The sequence below is a fragment of the Carcharodon carcharias genome, chromosome 3 (genome assembly GCF_017639515.1).
Source record: "Carcharodon carcharias isolate sCarCar2 chromosome 3, sCarCar2.pri, whole genome shotgun sequence".
NCBI classification, from domain to species: domain Eukaryota; kingdom Metazoa; phylum Chordata; class Chondrichthyes; order Lamniformes; family Lamnidae; genus Carcharodon; species Carcharodon carcharias.
The window spans coordinates 68364770-68383729 of record NC_054469.1 but is presented as its reverse complement, the minus strand read 5'-3'; the positions used below and the strand labels follow the sequence as shown (position 1 = coordinate 68383729).

At 41.6% G+C, this 18960-nt stretch overlaps 2 protein-coding genes across 5 annotated transcripts in view; one reads left to right on the top strand and one right to left on the bottom strand.

Annotated features, from left to right (window-relative positions):
- The window catches only part of crot (carnitine O-octanoyltransferase), a 90612-nt gene extending 73672 nt beyond the window's left edge, over positions 1 to 16940 (top strand). The window contains exons 17-18 of one of the 3 annotated variants that reach the window (XR_005942581.1): positions 11243 to 11406; positions 15912 to 16940. Coding sequence is in view for 1 of the 3 variants with exons in the window: in XM_041183590.1 (XP_041039524.1) it covers positions 15912 to 15936 (25 nt within the window). In the remaining 2 variants the exon portion in view is untranslated. The remainder of the gene's footprint in view (positions 1 to 11242; positions 11407 to 15911) is intronic. The other 2 variants (XR_005942580.1, XM_041183590.1) reach the window with 2 other exon arrangements.
- The window catches only part of abcb4 (ATP-binding cassette, sub-family B (MDR/TAP), member 4), a 290570-nt gene continuing 282737 nt past the window's right edge, over positions 11128 to 18960 (bottom strand). For both annotated transcript variants that reach the window (XM_041183581.1, XM_041183582.1), the window contains 3 exons: positions 16050 to 16256; positions 14534 to 14680; positions 11128 to 11447 (listed from right to left, as the gene is read on the bottom strand). In XM_041183581.1, coding sequence (XP_041039515.1) covers positions 11247 to 11447; positions 14534 to 14680; positions 16050 to 16256 — 555 coding nt within the window. In that variant the 3' untranslated portion in view covers positions 11128 to 11246. The remainder of the gene's footprint in view (positions 11448 to 14533; positions 14681 to 16049; positions 16257 to 18960) is intronic.

Here is an 18960-nt window from a genome sequence, read left to right as displayed (position 1 = left end):
GTGCCCTGTCAACAACCGTGGGTGGAAAACCTCGGTTAAGGAAGAAGGAGGACATGTCAGAGGAACTGTTTTTGAATGTAGCATCATCGGAACAGATGCGACGGAGGCCAAGGAACTGAGAGAATGGGATGGAGTCCTTACAGGAAGCGGGGTGTGAGGAGCTGTAGTCGAGATAGCTGTGGGCGTCAGTGGGTTTGTAATGGATATTGGTGGACAGTCTATCACCAGAGATTGAGACAGGGAGGTCAAGGAAGGGAAGGGAAGTGTCAGAGATGGACCATGTGAAAAGATTCTTCATATCTGTTCACCCAGCTTGGATGTGTATTTAGTCACATCCACTTATTCCACTCAGAGCTGATGTGTATATGTTCTAAACCTGTATATGTTTCAAGCACGATCAACTTTACAGAGCTCACCTATATCCAGAAGGCATTTGATAAGGTGCCACATCAAAGGTTATTGCAGAAAATAAAAGCTCATGGTGTAGAGGGAAACATAGCAGCATGGATAGAAGATTGGCTAACTAACAGGAAACAGAGTGGGCATAAATGGGTCTTTTTCTGGTTGGCAGGAAGTGGTGAGTGGTGTGCCACAGGGATCGGTTCTGGGGCCTCAACATTTTACAATTTACATAAATGATTTTGATGAAGGGACCAAAGGTATGGTTGTTAAATTTGCTGATGACCCAAAGATAGAAAAGTAAGTTGTGAAGAGGACATGAGGAGACTACAAAGGGGCATAGGTAGGTTAAGTGACCGGGCAAAGATCTAGCAAATGGAGTATAATGTGGGCAAATGTGAAATTGTCCATTTTGGCAGGAAGAACAAAAAAAAGCATAATATCTAAATGGTAGGAGGTTGCAGAGCTCTGAGATTCAGAGGAAACTGTGTGTCCTAGTGCATGAATTACAAAAGGCTAGTATGCAGGTACAGCAAGTAATTAGGAAAGCTAATAGAATGTTATCGTTTATTGAGAGGGGAATTGATTACAAAATTAGGGAGGTTATGCTTCAGTTGTACAGGGCACCGGTGAGACCACATCTAGAACTGTGTACAGTATTGGTATCCTTATTTAAGGAAAGATGTAAATGCATTGGAAGCAGTTCAGAGAAGGTTTACTAGACTAAAACCAGGAATGGGCAGGTTGTCTTATGAGGAAAGGTTGGACAGGTTAGGCTTGTATCCACTGGAGTTTGGAAGAATAAGAGGCAACTTGATTAAAACCTTTAAGATCCTGAGGGATCTTGACAGGGTGGATGTGGAGAGGATTTTTCCTCTTGTGGGAGAATCTAGAACTAGGTGTCACTGTTTAAAATTAAGGTGTCACTCATTTAAGGCAGAGATGAGCAGAATTTTTTTCTCTCAGAGGATCGTGAGTCTTTGGAACTCTCTTCCTCAAAAGGCAGTAGAAGCAGAGTCTTTGAATATTTTTACGGCAGAGCTAGATAGATTCTTGATTAAAAAGAGGTGAAAGGTTTTTGGGGGTAGGCAGGAATGTGGAGTTGAGGTTACAATCAGATCAGCCATGGTTTTATTGAATGGTGAAGCAGGCTCGAAGGCCCGAGTGGCCTACTCCTAATTTGTATGTTCATACATATCCCCACGTTCAGGTCTTTCCATGGCATCTTCCCACCATATCTTAGTGATTCTCTTCTCATATATTCTTTCATGCATCTGCTTTATTCCACATTCCCCATTTCTCCATCAGCCACCATGGCCCCAATATGGGAGTATTGAGGTTTGTGGGGGGAGGTTAAGTATCCCATGAACAACTAAGAAGCACGTTTAGTGCAACTGTCAGTGTCACTTCAACTCAGCCATCTTGTATAATTTTACTTCTGGTTTTCAGTTCAATCCCCGGTAGTGCATGTGAGGAGGACTCATGTGCTATGACCTTAGCGCCAGTATTTAAAGGGACAATGCAAAGATGCAATTTAGAGGAGTTGGAAATGGGAAGAGGAAGTTCTAGAATGGAATTATGATGTTCAAAGGCTGCACCCCAGTTCATTGCTCCCTTCCTTGATGCAATACCGGGGGGCTGTGAGGTGCTGAAGGGATATACTATTTCTTAACAATAAGAGGGATCCAGTGACAGAAACAACAGAGGCATGGTTGGATGTTGCCCAGGAGGTCTGCAACAGGAGCATACTGTCACTGTCCTGGATACAGTGCAAGGAGTGGTTTAATGATCTGACAAGATTATGAAAAGTGTGTACCATGCACATAGACTAAAGTCAATGGGAACAGTGAAAACTGTCCACTGGCTGGAGTCATACCAAGCAAAAAAGAAGCTGGTTGTTGTTGTTAAAGGCTAATCATCTCAGCCCCAGGACATTGCTGTAGGAGTTCCTCAAGTAATGTCCTAGGCCCAGCTGCTTCATCAATGACTATCCTCCATCTTAAGGTCAGAAGTAAATAATATTGCATAGTAATCAGCACCATTAGTGACTTCTCAGATACCAAAGCAGTCTGTGGACATATGCAGCAAGACCTGGACAACATTCAGGCATAGGCTGATAAGTATCAAGTAACATCTGTGTCACACAAGTGCCAGACAATGACCATCTCCCCTTGAGATTTATCAGCATTACCATCACTGAATCCCCTACTATCTTGAGGTTTACCACTGACTAGATACAGAACTGGACCAGCCATATAAATACTATGGTTACACAAGGTCAGAGGCTGGGAATCCTTTAACTCGCCTTCTGACTCCCCAAAGACTGTCCAGCTTCTACAAGGCACAAGTTAGGAGTGTGAGGGAATACTCTTCACTTCACTGGACCTAACAACACTAAAAAAGCTCCACACCATTCAGGACAAAGCAGCCCATTTGAATGACACTCCATCTAACACCTGCAATGTGCACTCCCTCCACTGCTGATGCACAGTGGCAGCAATGTGTGCCACATACAAGATGCACTGCAGGAACTCGCCAAGGCTCCTTCAACAGCATCATCCAAACCCGCAGCCTCTACTGCCTAAAAGCACGAGGGCATCAGGCTCATGGGAACACCACCAGGTGTTCCACTCAAGTCACATATTTCTTGAATTGGAACTTTATCACTGTTCCTTTACTGTCATTGAGTCAAAAACATGGAACTCTCTTTCTAACAGCACTGTGAGTGTACCATCAACAGATGAACTGCAGCATTTCAAGAAGGCAATTCACCACGATCTTCTCAAGGACAATTACAAATAGGCGGGTAATTCTTGCCAGCAACGATCCCATGAAAGAATACAAAAAGTCCTGTGTGCATCACTTCAATCCCCTCACTTTGCCTTCTCCAACTACTTGTCACATCGCTCCTTACGCACACTTACCTTGCAGGTAAACCTATCCTTTTCTGTCTAGATTGGGCCCTGAAATGAGAGAGTTGTGTTATGAGAGATAATGTGGGCCTATATTCTCTGGAGTTTAGTAGAATGAGAGGTGATCTCATTGAAACATACAAGATTTTGAAAGGGCTTAACAGGATAGGCACTGGGGTCATTTCCCCTGGCTGGGAATCTAGAACACAGGGGCTATGTCTCAGAATAAGGCACTGATTATTTGTGACTGAGATGAGGAGAAATTACTTCACTCAAAGCGTTGTGAATCTTTTAAATGCTCTATCCCAGAGGGTTGTGGATGCTGCCTCCCTCTCTCTGCTTCTCCCCTCTCTCTGCTGCTCCCCTCTCCCTCCCGCTCCTGCTCCTATCTCTCTGCTGTTCCCTTCTCTGCTGCTCTCCCCTCTGATGCTCCCTTCATCAAATTTGGAAATATTACAATTGATCCCCACATCCAAATCATTTATATAGATTATGAACAGCTGTGGACCTAGCACTGATCCTTGCGGTACCTCACTAGTAACAGTCTGCCATCTGTTCATTCCTACTCTCTGTTTACTGTCTGTTAACCAATTCTCAATCCAAACTAGTAAATAACCCCCAATCCCACATGGTCTAATTTTGTTTACTAACCTCCTATGTGGGAGTTATCAAAAGCCTTTTGAAAATCCAAATGTGCCACATCCACTGATTCTCCTTCATCTATGCTATAAGTACCTTCTCAAAAAACTTCAACAAGTTTTCCAAGCACGATTTCCCTTTTATAAATCCTTGGTGACTCTGTCCAATTTTACCATTCTTTTCTAAATGTCCAGTTATCATATCCTTTATAACAGATTCTAACATTTTCCCTACTAATGATGTCAGACTACATGTCTCTGGTTCTCCATTCTCCCTCTTCCTCCCTTCTTAGGTTACATTTGCTACTTTCCAGTCCACAGGAACCTTTCCAGAATCTATAGAATTTTGAGAGATAACCACCAATACATCCATTATCTCTCTAGCCATCTCTTTCAACACTCTGGAATGAAGCTCATCTAGTTACTTGAAGGAATGACAGTGGATAGGCAATGGCAAACGTTCAAATAGTGCATGGGTGAACTGCAACAAATATTTATTCCTGTCTGGCACAAAAGTAAAACAGGAAAGGTGGCCAACCATGGCTTACAAGGGAAATTAGAGATAGTATTAGATGCAAGGAAGAGGCATACAAATTGGCCAGAAAAAACAACAGACCTGAGGATTGGGAGCAGTTTAGAATTCAGCAAAGGAGGACCAAGGGATTGATTAAGAAGGGGAAAATAGAGTACGAGAGTAAGCTTGCATGGAACATAAAAACTGACTCTAAAAGTTTCTATAGGCATGTGAAGAGAAAAAGATTGGTGAAGACAAATGTAGGTCCCTTACAGTCAGAAACAGGGGAATTTATAATGGGGAACAAAGAAGTGGCTGACCAACTAAATACATACTTTGATTCTGTCTTCACAAAAGAGGACAAAAATAACATACCAGAAATGTTGGAGAACACAGGGTTTAGTGAGAAGGAGGAACTGAAAGAAATCAGTATTAGTAAGGAAATGGTGTTGGGGAATTTGATGGGATTGAAGGCCAATAAATCCCCAGGGCCTGATAATCTACATCCCAGAGTACTTAAGGAAGTGGCCCTAGAAATAGTGGATGCATTAGTGGTCATCTGAGATTCTATAGACTCTGGAACAGTTCCTACAGATTGGAGGGTAGCTAATGTAACCCCACTATTTAAAAAGAGAGGCAGAGAGAAAACAGGTAATTATAGACCAGGCAGCTTGACGTCAGTAGTGGGGAAAATTCTAGAGTCTATTATAAAAGATTTAATAGCTGAGCACTTGGAAAACAGTGACAGAATCGGACAGAGCCAGCATGGATTTATGAAAGGGAAATCATGCTTGACAAATCTACTGGAATTTTTCGAGGATGTAACTAGTAGAGTTGATGAGGGGGAGCCAGTGGATGTGGTTTATTTGGACTTTCAGAAGGCTTTCGGCAAAGTCCCACATAAGAGATTAGCATGTAAAATTAAAGCTCATGGGATTGAGGCTAGTTTATTGAGATGGATAGAAAACTGATTGGCAGACAGGAAACAAAGAGTAGGAATAAACGGGTCATTTTTCGAATGGCAGGCAGTAACTAGTGGGGTACCGCAGGGATCAGTGCTGGGACCCGTTATTCACAATATATATTAACGATTTAGGTGAGGGAATTAAATGTAATATCTCCAAATTTGCAGATGACACAAAGCTGAGTGGGAGGGTGAGCTGTGAGGAGGATGCAAAGATGCTTCAGTGTGGTTTGGACAAATTGAGTGAATGGGCAAATGCATGGCAGATGCAGGATAATGTGGATAAATGTGAGGTTATCCATTTTGGTAGCAAAAACAGGAAGGCAAATTATTATCTGAATGGCTATAAATTGAGAGAGGGGAATGTGCAATGAGACCTGGGTGTCCTTGTATACCAGTTGCTGAAGGTAAGCATGCAGGTGCAGCAGGTGGTAAAGAAGGCAAATAGTATGTTGGCCTTCATAGCCAGAGGATTTGAGTACAGGAACGGGGATGTCTTGCTGTAATTATACAGGGCCTTGATGAGACCACACCTGGAATATCGTGTGCAGTTTTGGTCTCCTTATCTGAGGAAGGATGTACTTGCTATAGAGGGAGTGCAGCGAAGATTTACCCAACTGATTCCTGGGATGGCGGGACTGACATACGAGGAGAGATTGAGTGGATTAGGATTATATTCTCTGGAGTTCAGAAGAATGAGGGAGGATCTCATAGAAACCTATAAAATTCTAATAGGACTAGACAGGGTAGATGCAGGAAGGATGTTCCCGATGGTGGGGGAGTCCAGAACCAGGGGTCACAATCTGAGGATATGGGGTAGACCATTTAGGACTAAGATGACGAGAAATTTCTTCACCCAAAATGGTGAGCCTGTGGAATTCGTTACCACAGAAAGTAGTTGAGAACAAACCATTGTATGTTTTCAAGAAGGAGTTAGATATAACTCTTGGGGCGAAAGGGATCAAAGAGTATGGGGAGAAAGCGGGAGCAGGCTATTGAGTTGGATGATCAGCCATGATCATAATGAATGGCGGAGCAGGCTCAAAGGGCCGAAAGGCCTACTCCTGCTTCTAGTGTCTATGTTTCTATGTCCAGGGGATTTATCAATCTTCAGTCCAGTTAACTTTTCAATTATACCTCTTCACTAATACTAGTTCATCTTAGTTCCTCAGTTTAACAAGTCCTTTGGTTGCCTAGTATTTCTGGGAGATTTTCTTCCATGAAGACAGAGCAAAGGAACTAAAACAAAAACAGAAAAAGAAATAACTGGAAAAACTCAGGCGGTCTGGCAGCATCGGTGGAGAAGAGCACAGTTGACGTTTCGAGTCCTCATGATCTGTTGAAGGGTTTTTCTGTTTCTGTTTTTGTTTTGGATTTCCAGCATCCGCAATTTTTCGTTTTTATCTCTGAGCAAAGTAACTGTTTAGTTTCTCCACCATTTCCCGTTCTTCTCTAAAAACTCTCCCATCCCCACCTGTAGAGGGCCCACATTTGTCCTAGCTAATCTTTTCCTTTCCACATACCTAAAGAAGCTTTTACAGTCCGCCTTTATGTTTCTCACTAGTTTGCATTCATATTCTCTTTTCCCTTTCTTGGTCCTCCTTTGCTGGGTTCTAAACGGCTCCCAGTCCTCAGGCTTACCATTTTCTCTGGCATCCTTATAAGCCAATTCCTTTGATTTAATGCAATCTTTAACTTCTTTCGTTAACCACGGTTGATTTAACTTTCCCTTCAGCTGTTTGTGCATTAGAGGAATGTTATCTTGTAGACTGTGTAGTATTTTTAAAAAATACTAGTCATTGCCTGTGTACCATCAAATCTTTGTGTATTTTCCCAATCCACCATAGCCAACTAGTCCCTCATACCGTCATAATTTCCTTTCTTCAGATTTAAGATCCTAGTTTGAGAATTAACTATATCACATTCAAACTTAATGAAAAATTCTATCATATTATGGTCACTATTTCCCAAAGGCTCTTTTACAGCAAGGTTATTAATTAACCCTTTCTCATTATATAGCACGAAATCTGAAATAGCCCAATCCCTAGCCAGCTCCTAAACATACTGTTCCAGAAACCCATCTCGTACACATTCCGGGAATTCCTCCTCCCCAGCATGAGTGCTGATTTGGTTAACCCAGTCTATGTGTAAATTGAACTCGCCAATTATTGCTGTATTACCCACATTACATACACCTCTAATTCCTGATTTATATCATGCCCAACATCACCACTACAATTTGGCAGCCTAAAAACATCTCCCACCAATGTTTGTTGCCCCTTGCTGTTTTATTTCTTAGCTCCCCCAAAGCGATTCTACATTTCCATCTAAGATTCTGACTTACCAATGCACTGATCTTTTCCCTTAATAAGAGTACTACCCCATCTCCTTTTTACCTATCCCCACTGAATGCTGAATATCCTTAGATATTCAATTTCCAATCTTGGTCACCATGTAGCCATCCGTAATGGCATTTAAATCAAACCCATTTTCCTCAATTTGTGCATTCAAAGCATCAGCTTTTTTGTGAATGCTATGTGCATTCAGTTAGGGTACCTTTAATTTTTTTTTAAACTTTATTTTCTACTCTGACCCTATTTAATGTTTGCCTATGCTTTTTCTGTCCTCTATTTTTGCTTTCTACTTTTCTACTGCCTTTTACCAGTTTTGCTTCCCTCGAATCTGAAATCCTACTTGGGTTCCTATCCCCCTGCAAATCTAAACCCTCAAGTTTAAACCCTCCCTAGCAGCACTAGCGAATCTTCCTGCGAGGATGTTAGTCCCCATCCTGCTAAGATGCAGCCTGTTCATTTTGTACAGATCCCACCTGCCCCAGAGCCAATCCCAATGCCTCAGAAATCTCATGCCCCCCCTCCAGCCATGTGTTCAATTGGTCAATTTTCCTACTTCTATGCTTACTAGCATGTGGGACTGGAAGTAATCTTGAGATTACTGCTTTAGAGGTCCTGCTTTTCAAACTCCTTTCTAGCTCCCTGAAATAGGTGTTCAGGATCTCATCCCCCTTCCTATCTAAGTCATTGGTACCAGCATTAACCATGACCTCTGGCTATTCACCCTCCCTCAGAAGAGTGTCCTGCAGCTGCTCCATGACTTCCTTGACCCTGGCACTAGGGAGGCAACATACCATCCTGGAGTCACGTCCACAACCACAGAAATGCTTGCCTGTTCCCCTAATGAATGCCCTATCAAAACTGCTCCCATCCTCTTCTTCCCTTCTCTACAGCTGAGTCGCCCCTGTGCCATGAACTTGGCTCTGACTGCACTTCTCCAAGGAATCAATGCCCTCACCAGCATCCAAAATGGAAAACTGCTTAGTTAATTGGGCCTCAGGGGACTCCTACACTACTTACCTGGTTCTCTTGGACTGCCTGGTGGTCGCCTATCCCTTTTCTGCCACCATGCTGTCCACGTAGTTCTCAGCCTCGCAGATGCCCCACAGTGACTCCAGCTGCCGCCCAAGCTCTGAAACCCAGAGCTCAAGTTTCTGTAGCTGGTGACACTTCCTGAATATGTGGTCATCTAGGTCACTGGTAGCATCCACAACTTCCCACATATTACAGGACATGCATTCAATGCGACTGAGCTGCCCTGCCATGCCCATACCTTAACTTTACTTCAGTTACATTAACTTCATTTGACTTTGGTTTACTTATATTTACTTTATTTTACCTGGCCTTAACTTAATAAACCTTACAACTTTGATAAACCTTACTGGTACTGATAAATCCAACTAATACTGAACACACTTTAGCTAAATAACAATTATTTAAAACATTACATTTTTCTAATTTGCAGCAATTTCCACATCCTCCCTAAGAGCAGTTACTCACCAGCCAATCAGCTTATGGTTTTCCTGTGACATTACTATTTACTTTTCTTTCAAACTCAGTGTGCTTCCGGACTCTAGGGAGCTCCTCTCCCTGCTCCGTATCTCCCACAGGTCTGCCTCTCCATTCCTCTTCCTGAAGGTGCTTCACTGATGCTTCCCTCTCTCTGCCACTTCCCTATCTCCCAGAGGAAGCCACACTTGTGCAGTTCAGAGAATTTATGCTTCAGTTTGATTCTGCTCTCCTCAAACATGCAACACCTGCTGTGAGTGCTGGACTGTTGAATTTACTCTACCTACCTAGGATATTTGAGAGTAAGCAATCTTCACTTTGTTGTTTTTCACCCACGATATCTCACATTTTCTAACATAAGAAATAGGAGGAGCAGGCCATTTGGCCCCCTCAAGCTTGCCCTGCCATTCAATAAGATCATGGTTCATCTGCCCCAGGTCTCAACTTCTCTTTCATGCCAGCTCCTCATAGCCCTTAACATCCCGATATTTCAAAAATCTATCTAACTCCTCTATGAATACTTTCAGTGATCTAGCCTCCACAACTCTCTGAGGTAGAGAATCCAGACATTCACTACCCTCTGAGAGAAGAAATTCCTTTGCAACTCAGTTTTAAATGAGTGCCGCTTATTCTGTAATGATGTGCCCTAGTTTGAGATTCCCCCACTAGTGGAAATATCTTCTCAACATCTACCCTGTCAAGCCCCCTCAAAATCTTGTACGTTTCAATCAGATCACCCCTCATTTTTCTAAACTCTAATTAATTAAAGCCTAACCTTTTTAGCCGTTCTTGATAAGTCAACCCTTTCATCCCAGGAATCAGCCTGGTGAATCTCTTTTGAACTACTTCCATCTTTTCTTAAATATGAGGATCAAAACTGTACACAATTCTCCAGGTGTGGCCTCACCAACGTCCTGTGCAGTTGTAACAAGACTTCCCTATTTTTAAACTACAAAACCCTAGTAATACAGGCCAAAATTCCATTTGCCTTCTTAATTACTTGCTGCATCTGCATGCTAACTTTTTGTGTTTCATGCAGAAGAACATCCAGATCCCTCTGTGTTGCACTTTTTTGGAGTCTCTCTCCATTTAAACAACAGTATTCCTTTTGATTTTTCCTACCAAAGTGCATAACCTCACACTTTCCTACATTAAACTCCATCTGCCAAGTTTTTGCCCAGTCACTCAACCTTTCTATATCCCCTTGCAGATTCCTTATGTCCTCATCACAGCATGCCCTCCCACCTAATTTTATATCATCAGCAAATTTGAATACATTACACTCTGCCCTCTCCTCCAAGTCATTAATATATATAGTAAATAATTGAGGCCCTAAGACTGATCCTTGTGGCACTCCAATAGTTATGTCTTTCCAACCTGAAAAAGACCCATTAATCCCAACTCGCTGTCTTCTATGTGTTACCCAATGCTCAATCCACGCTGATAGTTACCCCAATTCCATGAGCTCCTATCCTGTGCAATAACATTTTATGTAGTGCTCTATTGAATGCCTTCTGGAAATCCAAATACACTACATCTACCAGTCCCCCTTTATCAACCCTGCTTGTTATATCCTCAAAGAGTTCTAGCAAATTTGTCAAACATGATTTCCCTTTCACAAAACCATGTTGATTCTGTTTGATTGCGTTAAGCTTTTCTAAATGTTCTGCTATTTCTTCTTTAATAATGGATGAACAACCAGGAAACCATGTTCACTCCATTACTTTGGTATAAATGCAATTTGGGATAGAAATCTGTATTTAAACGAATGTCCAATTAGCTGAAATCCTTTTAGGACATTCTTGCTATGTTAAAAGCACTATATAAATAAAATATGGTGTTGTTCCATGGGTTTATTTTTATTGGTATTTAACAGAAATTACAATGAAACTACAAATGATACTTTTTGAATAATTGCATTGGTGGTTATTTCATATTCTATTACTTTCCTTAAGTCACTCAGTTTCGTCCCATTTGTGCCATCACTAGACTGTGATAAAGAGCCTGGTTAGCAATAAGTTGATGGTGAGTTCCTTCTTCTGCAATCCGGCCGTTATTAAGCACTGCTATTTTATTGGCATTTTGGATGGTGGACAGGCGATGAGCTATTACAATGCAGGTACGACCCTCTCTTGCTTTGTCCAGTGCCTCTTGAACAACCTGTTAAATTGGATGAAGTGATAAAAGTTTGATGAATGATTTTGACCATGTTGAGATTTTTCAAAATATAGCTGACCAATGTTTGTTAAAATTGATAGCTTTGCAATTATATATTTGGATGGAATGCACACAGGCTATTTACTAAGGAAAATGAGATCACATTTGCAGCATTACTATCAAAAGCTGGAAAAGAGTTATGCCCAACATCCACTTTGCTGCCTCTGTGAACTTCACTCAACCCAAATCCCAATTCCAAAAAACTACTACTGACATCCTAATCTGCAGTAAGTCCTTCTTGCCCATTACCTCTATCTTCACTAAACTCCACCGACTCCTTGCCAAAATGGAATTGAAAATCCTTATCCTTGTTTACAAGTGCCACTATGATCTTGCCCTACATTACTTGTACAGCCATTTCCAACTCTACATTCCAACCTATCACTTTCTGTCCTCTGAGTTCTTGTACATTCACTCTTCTTCCAATCAGCAATCAACTAACTTGGCCCTACTTTGGAATCTTCCTCCGTACTGAATTTAAATGAAGTTAATGACATAGGTATGAGAGATGAGCTGGCGAAGGTAAATTAGATTAAAATATATTATGGCAGAAAAATGATGGTGAATATTTAAAAAAACGTATCATAATTATCAATGAGTCTTCAGTCCATTGAGAAATAAAAACGCTATAAGAGATCTGTCCACGGGTACCTAAGAGTTTAAAGATAGTATCAGATTAAAATAAGTGTAGAAAGCCTGAGGACTTGGAGAACTTTAGATATCAGCAAAGGATCACCCAAAAATTGATAAAGGGGAGAAAACAGAATATGAGAGTAAACAAGCCAGAAATATTTTTTTATATTGTAAGATAAGAGTTTCTACAAATATCTAAAAGGAAAAGGATAAGAAAAGTAAACATGGGTCCCTTAGAGACTGAGACAGGAAAAATTACAATGGATCTAAGGGAATGGCAGAAATGTTAGATTTTATATCTGCCTTCAGAGTAAAAGAAATAACACTTCAGAGTAAATGGGAAACTGAGGGTCTAATGAACAGGAGAAACTTAAGGTAATTAATATCAGTGTAGAAAAAGTAATGGACAAGTTAATGGTGCTTAAAACTTACAAATCCTGACAGTCTGATGCCCTACATCTTTGAGTTCTAAAAGGTGGCTGCAGAGATGCAATGGCTGTGATCTTCCAAAAGTTCCTAGTTCTGGAACCGTTCAAGTAGATTGAAAGGTAGCAAATATAGCACTGCTATTCAAGAAGGGAGGGGCAGGGAACTACAGAGCAAAAATAGATATGATCTTATTAAAAAGTGAAGCAAGTTTGAAGGTGTCCTGACCGCTTATGTTCTTATGAGAGGGTCAAATTTTCTTGCCCCCTTGACAGGATATCAAATGTGTTGGCAGAGGAGCAGAATATCATAGGCACAAAGCAAATTGTGAAGAAAGGTTAAGAAAATTCAGAAAGACAACCAGAAAGCACAAAAAACACTCAGCAGGTCAGATAGCATCTGAGGACAGAACAGACAAGAAGTGTTTTCTATGACCCTTCTTATGAACTAAGAAAATTGAATTTAAGAAAACTGGGCTTATACTGGCTGGAAAAGACATTCTGGGCTGGATTTTATGGGCCCAGGCAGCAGGTTTACAGATAGGGGGCCCATAAAATACCATGGGCATCTTGCCTGCTGCCTATACACCCGCCCCTTTTCCTGCTGCAGTTTTACCTGTTTGTGCCCCATTCACTCATGGGCCAATTTAGGTCCTTAAGTAAATGCAGGTCTATATGCAGCCTAACAGGCTATTTCCGAAAAGCCACTGGTAGTCGTTTGGTAATACTGAACCTGAGTACTGCTTAAAAAAGAGACATGTCTAAGCTTTTTGTCTTGCGCTCATCAAGGCACTTGTAAGAATGCCAATATAAGGGGGAAAATAACAATTTATACTAGATGTGAAGTAAGTGCTGATTGGTTGGCAAGTGGCGTTGCCATGGAGAATGCACCACTGATGGTGACTGAGTGTTAAGCATTGTTTGAAATTTAAACCAGGCAGCTTGACCCTATTTTGTTTAACTGAAACAGGCGCAATGTACGTACATGTTCTTTCTGTCTGCAATGAAAAGGGCCCTGTGTATTAATATACGCAGCTTCCAGTACACACAAATGCGTCACATTGTGAGCCTAACTGACAATCTTAAATTGGTTGCCAGTGTAATTCTTAGCACATTGAGGATTATTTAGCAAATGTTGTCCAATCGCGGAATCACATCTAATGTTGGACACTGTGTTTTGAGTTTTGCAAGCATGGACTGGTTGGGTAAGGTCTGTACCCTGCCCATTGTGAACAACGGCTGGGACATGCTGTTTGATACAATTGCCAGTCTTTGGGACATACGGCCTACATAGCTAGCATCACACTGGCACTGAGTTCATATACCACAAGACTCATTTGTGTGACGGCCCAGCTCTCACAAACATCTTTGTTGGGTTCCATGAGAAACGTGTCTTCGATGGAATGTCACCTAACATTCTACCTCTCGCATATTTCTGATATGTGGGTGAGATGTTTGCTATATTTAAATTCGCAGCTGCATGTAACAATTTTCTTACATGTCCTATTGGGCCCCATCCTGTGCTCAAATTCACCAAGAAATGGCAGTTAACTGTCAGCCACCATCAGTGGTGCATTCTCCATGGCAATGCTACTTGCCAACCAATCAGCATTCTCTTCACATACAGTATAAATTGTTGTTCTCCCCTTTATATTAGCATTCTTGCGAGTGTCCTGATGAGTGCAAGATGAAAAGCATGTCTCGTTTTTTCAGCAATGATAAAATTATCTGACATTAAAATCATGTACCATTGCCATCCACTGCTCAATTCTCAATTTGATTGTGACCTCAAAGCCTCCCCCAACCACTGCCAGCAACACCCTGCCCTGTTCTGGTTACTGCTACCTTCCAAGATTCTGGCCCGCGATAAATTCCCAGTCTTGGATGCTGCTACCCCACCTTTCCCCGATCACAACCCTTCCTCCCCTCCGCCCTTGCAAAAGACAATACAAACAACAGTTGCAGCCTTACCATTTCACTTTCTGCATCAAGTGCTGAAGTAGCTTCATCTAGGAGAAGGATCCTGGGGTTTCGGACTAATGCTCGGGCAATGGCAACACGCTGTTTCTGACCCCCAGATAGCTGGGCACCCTTATCTCCTACACATGTATCATATTTCTAAATAAATTTAGTGAAAGAAACAAAATTAGTATTTTAGCATTTATACAAATAATACAAATGCTGCATTTTATGCTATTTGCATAGATACTTCATTTGCAGCTTCTGTGTCTAGATTAACAGCAATCTAGTACTTTTTGACAGTAATTTAATAGCTTCAGGATGAGTAGTACTGACTTTCAAAATTGAGAATAACTTCATTTTTGCACGTATAAAGTGTCACTACTTCAGAAAAGACTAATCTACTAAATACTGTGGCAATACAGAGGGTGACAACCTGTTTTACAGCACCTGGCATGTTATAGCCAGTAACATAACGTAGTATAAGGGGAAAGAATAAAGTTCCTTCCCTCTCTCCTTATAGGGCAGCATTTTCCCAATCCCATAGAGATAGGTCAGGAGGCGGAACCAGGAAACAAAGTTGCAAATAGCAGGTCATGTTCCTGACATGTTCCTATCTCAAGAGGAATTGTGCTGGAGGCAGGGTCAATGTGGCAATGTCTACCCGGTAGTGGAGGATAACCAATTAAGACCATTAATGGGTCAAATGGGGAGGCATTTTTGTGTTGCCGGGATATTCCTAATGATGGATGACCCACCTCCACCTCCCCACCGCTGAAGTCAGAGCCCAGCAGACAAACGGAAGTGGCTTCCTGGCGGCAGGCAGGGGATGGGGTGGGATAGGGTGGGCGGTTGCATCTCAATCACCCCAGAATGGACTCGCTGGGATGCGGCCAAAAGCCATCCTGTGGAGGTGTTTCTGCCCCCACACGGATTGCCTGACAACGGTGGTGATGCGTGATTTTTTTTAAGTTTTCAGAATATTGCAGAGAATGCCTCTATTTTGACTCACCCTTGCAGCCTCCTGTCTGCCTCAGCAGTGCTCACATCTCCTGGTGGGGCTGCTGGCTGGACATCACTGTAAATCTTTCAACTTGGCACCCTACTTCCCTGGCCCGCCCACCTTCCATCATTGGTCAGTAGCTGCTTAATTGATCACATTCGAGAAGATTGTGATCAATGCTTTCCATGGCTACTTCCGGGTTCCCAGCCTTGAATTGAAGCCAACATTGGGATTATGACCCAAATGGGAGAATTCAATCCATAAGGTGTGCAAAACTATTGGAAAACAATAAAATAAGGAAATACACATAATGCTTCAGATTGTGGATATCATTTACCCCAATGAATGAATATACTTTATTTTTTTGCTTGGTCCCTAATCTCATAGAAGAAGCTACCAACCTCTACAATAAGCAGCTGGTCTTATAGTCAACATGTGCTTCTCTCACCAGAACTGTATGGTAAACAAGCTGTTCTTACTGAGCTACTGCATGATTATATTGAGTGCCACCATGCAGAAACTTACCTGCGGGAGTCTTTCAACAAAGGAATGTATGTTTGCTGCTCTGGCTGCAGCCTCTATCTCCTCCTGGGACACAACCCTACTGTTGTCTCCATAGGCAATGTTCTCAGCAATACTGTAGGCAAACAAAACAGGTTCTTGGGACACAATACCAATCTGTGCCCGAGTCCACTGGATATTGAGGTCCTTCAAATTGTGCTCATCTAAAAGCTGGAGAAAAATTATTTCAATAAGCAATGCTTTAATTTGTGCCATTGAAGTAGATTTACATTGTAGATTGGATGCAGGAGGATCAAAAGATGATCATGGGTCTAGCTAACAAGCTAAGCATCTACAGTTATTGCATAGCAAAATGCAGGATTCCTACATAACAATATCATGGGTGCATATGACAAAATGATTATTAATGCCTATCACATTCACATGACAACAACAAGAAAGGCTATTAATGGTTGAGTCCTGCAACAATATTAACAGACACTGTTAATATTAATATTAATTCAGGCACCAGGTCTGAATTATACCGTGGCAAATATTGACTGATCATACTTCAATGCAGTGTATTGATTGTTGCATTTTTATATACTCTTTGTAAATAAACATTTGTTTTCATATTATCCTCATTGAGAAAGCAGAAGATAATGCACCATGTGGGCAACTATGTGGATGCTGTCAGGCTCTATGAACGATGAGCCAGGGCCATTGACTTCAAGTAACTGAAAATAACACATTCTGTTTCACACACATAGGACTGAATTGTGTACTTCAGTAAATTTGTCTGTGGGAGAATAAAATCCATGATCTCACCCATGCTGTAATTAAACTGTATAACTATTGACATTTCCTTAAGAAATAGAATTTTAAGAAATAAATGTAAAAGAAAATTCTTTCAAATCATTTGAGAAATTGCAGATGCCTTTGAGATGTGTCTATCTAGTGCTGTAATGTGTAGTTTGCAATTTTGTAAGATATGCTATTTTGAAAAAAAAACATGATTTTCTAAGTGTGAGAACAAATATGTTCAAATGTCAGGGGAAAAGGAGGAGGGACATCATTACCTCCTCCTTTGTATAATGTATAAACACTCCCCCACCCCTGCTCATTTCCTGGGTTATTTTGTTTATCAGCTTCAAAGTGTGGTATTGTTAACATGCACAAGCACCTGCTAGCAGTGTTTCGCAAACATCAGCATTAACTCTCAAAAGCTTTTCACATTTCTAATGCATCAGTTTGAATTGCATGAAGCACTACATCTCAGGTGAAAAACATCAATGTTAAAAATCTAATTCTTTCCACCATGCATTCCATGATGAGTATTCTCAAGAATATGAAAAATACTTAAAAAAAACAGGCACAACTGTAAGATTATAACTTCAAATGCATGGATTCAAGCACTATTTGATGTGTACTTTGGATGGGGGACTTCCATGTCCATTACCAAGTGTGGTTGGTAGCACCACTACTGACTGCTTGAGTCCTGGAGGACAGGTCTCCCTCATTGAGTGTGCAGGAGTTGGTGAAAAAACAAAGGAAAAACCTGCTTGACCTGCTTCTCACCAATCTGCCTCTTGCAGATGCACCTGTCTATGATGGTGTTGGTAGGAGTGATCACAACACAATCCTTATGGAAGCTAAGTCCAGTCTTCACAATGAGGACACGCTTGTTTGTGTTGTATGGCACTGCCACTGTGTTAAATAGATAGATTCAGAATAGATCTAGCAGCTCAAAACTGCATCCATGAGGAACTGTGGGCCATCAGCATCACAGAATTACATTCCACCACAATGTGTAACACCATGGCTTTGCATATCCCCCACTTCTACCATTACCGTCTAGCCAGGGCACTAATCTTGATTCAATAAGGAGTGTAGAAGAGCATGCCAGGCACACCTAAAAATGACGCACCAACTTGGGGAAACTACAAACCAGGACTACGTGAATGCTATAAACAAAGCTAAGCGATCCCGCAAACGATGGATTAGATCAAAGATCTGCAGCTCTGTCACATCCAGTTGTGAATTGTGGTGGACAATTAAACAGCTAACCAAAGGACGAGACTCCATGAACCTCCCCATCCTCAATGGCTAAGCCCAGCCTGAGAGTGCAAAAGACAAGGATGAAGCATTTGCAACTATCATCAGCCAAATGGATGAAATATTTTGGCGTCCTCCTGAGATTCCCACCTTCACAGAATGTAATCTTCAGCTAACTTAATTTTCTTCATGTGATATCAAGACACAGCTGAGTGCACTGAATACAGAAAACACCATGGATCCTGACAACATCCTAGCTGTAGTGCTGAAAATTTGTGCTCCAGAACTAGCTACATTGTGAGCAAAGCTGTTCCAGTACAGCTACAATACCGGTATCTAGCTGACAATTTGCAAAATTGCACAGGTATATCCTGTCCAAAAAAAGGACTAATTTAATCCAGCAAATTACTGTCCCATCAGTCTACTCAATCATCAACGAAGTGATGGAAGATGTTGACTTCAGTGCTATCAAGTGGCACTTACACAGCAATAAGCTGCTCACTGACGCTCAGTTTGGGTTCTGCCAGGACCACTTAACGTGATCTCATTCCAGCCCCAATCCAGACATGAACAAAGAGCTGAACTCAAGTGGTGAGGTGGGAGAAACTGCCCTTGACATCAAAGCAGCATTTGCTGATGTGTGGCATCAAGGAATGCTAGCAAAATTGAAGTCAATGGGAATTAGAGGGAAAATTCTCCACTGCTGGGAGTCATACCTAGCACAAAGGAAGGTAACACCTTCAAAACCTGCAACCTTGGCCAGAGAGCAGAACAGGCACACAGAAACACCTTCAAGTTCCCCTCCAACTCATGTGTCGCACTGACTTGGAAATAACTCACAGTTCCTTTATTGTCACTGGCTCAAAATCCTGGAACTCCC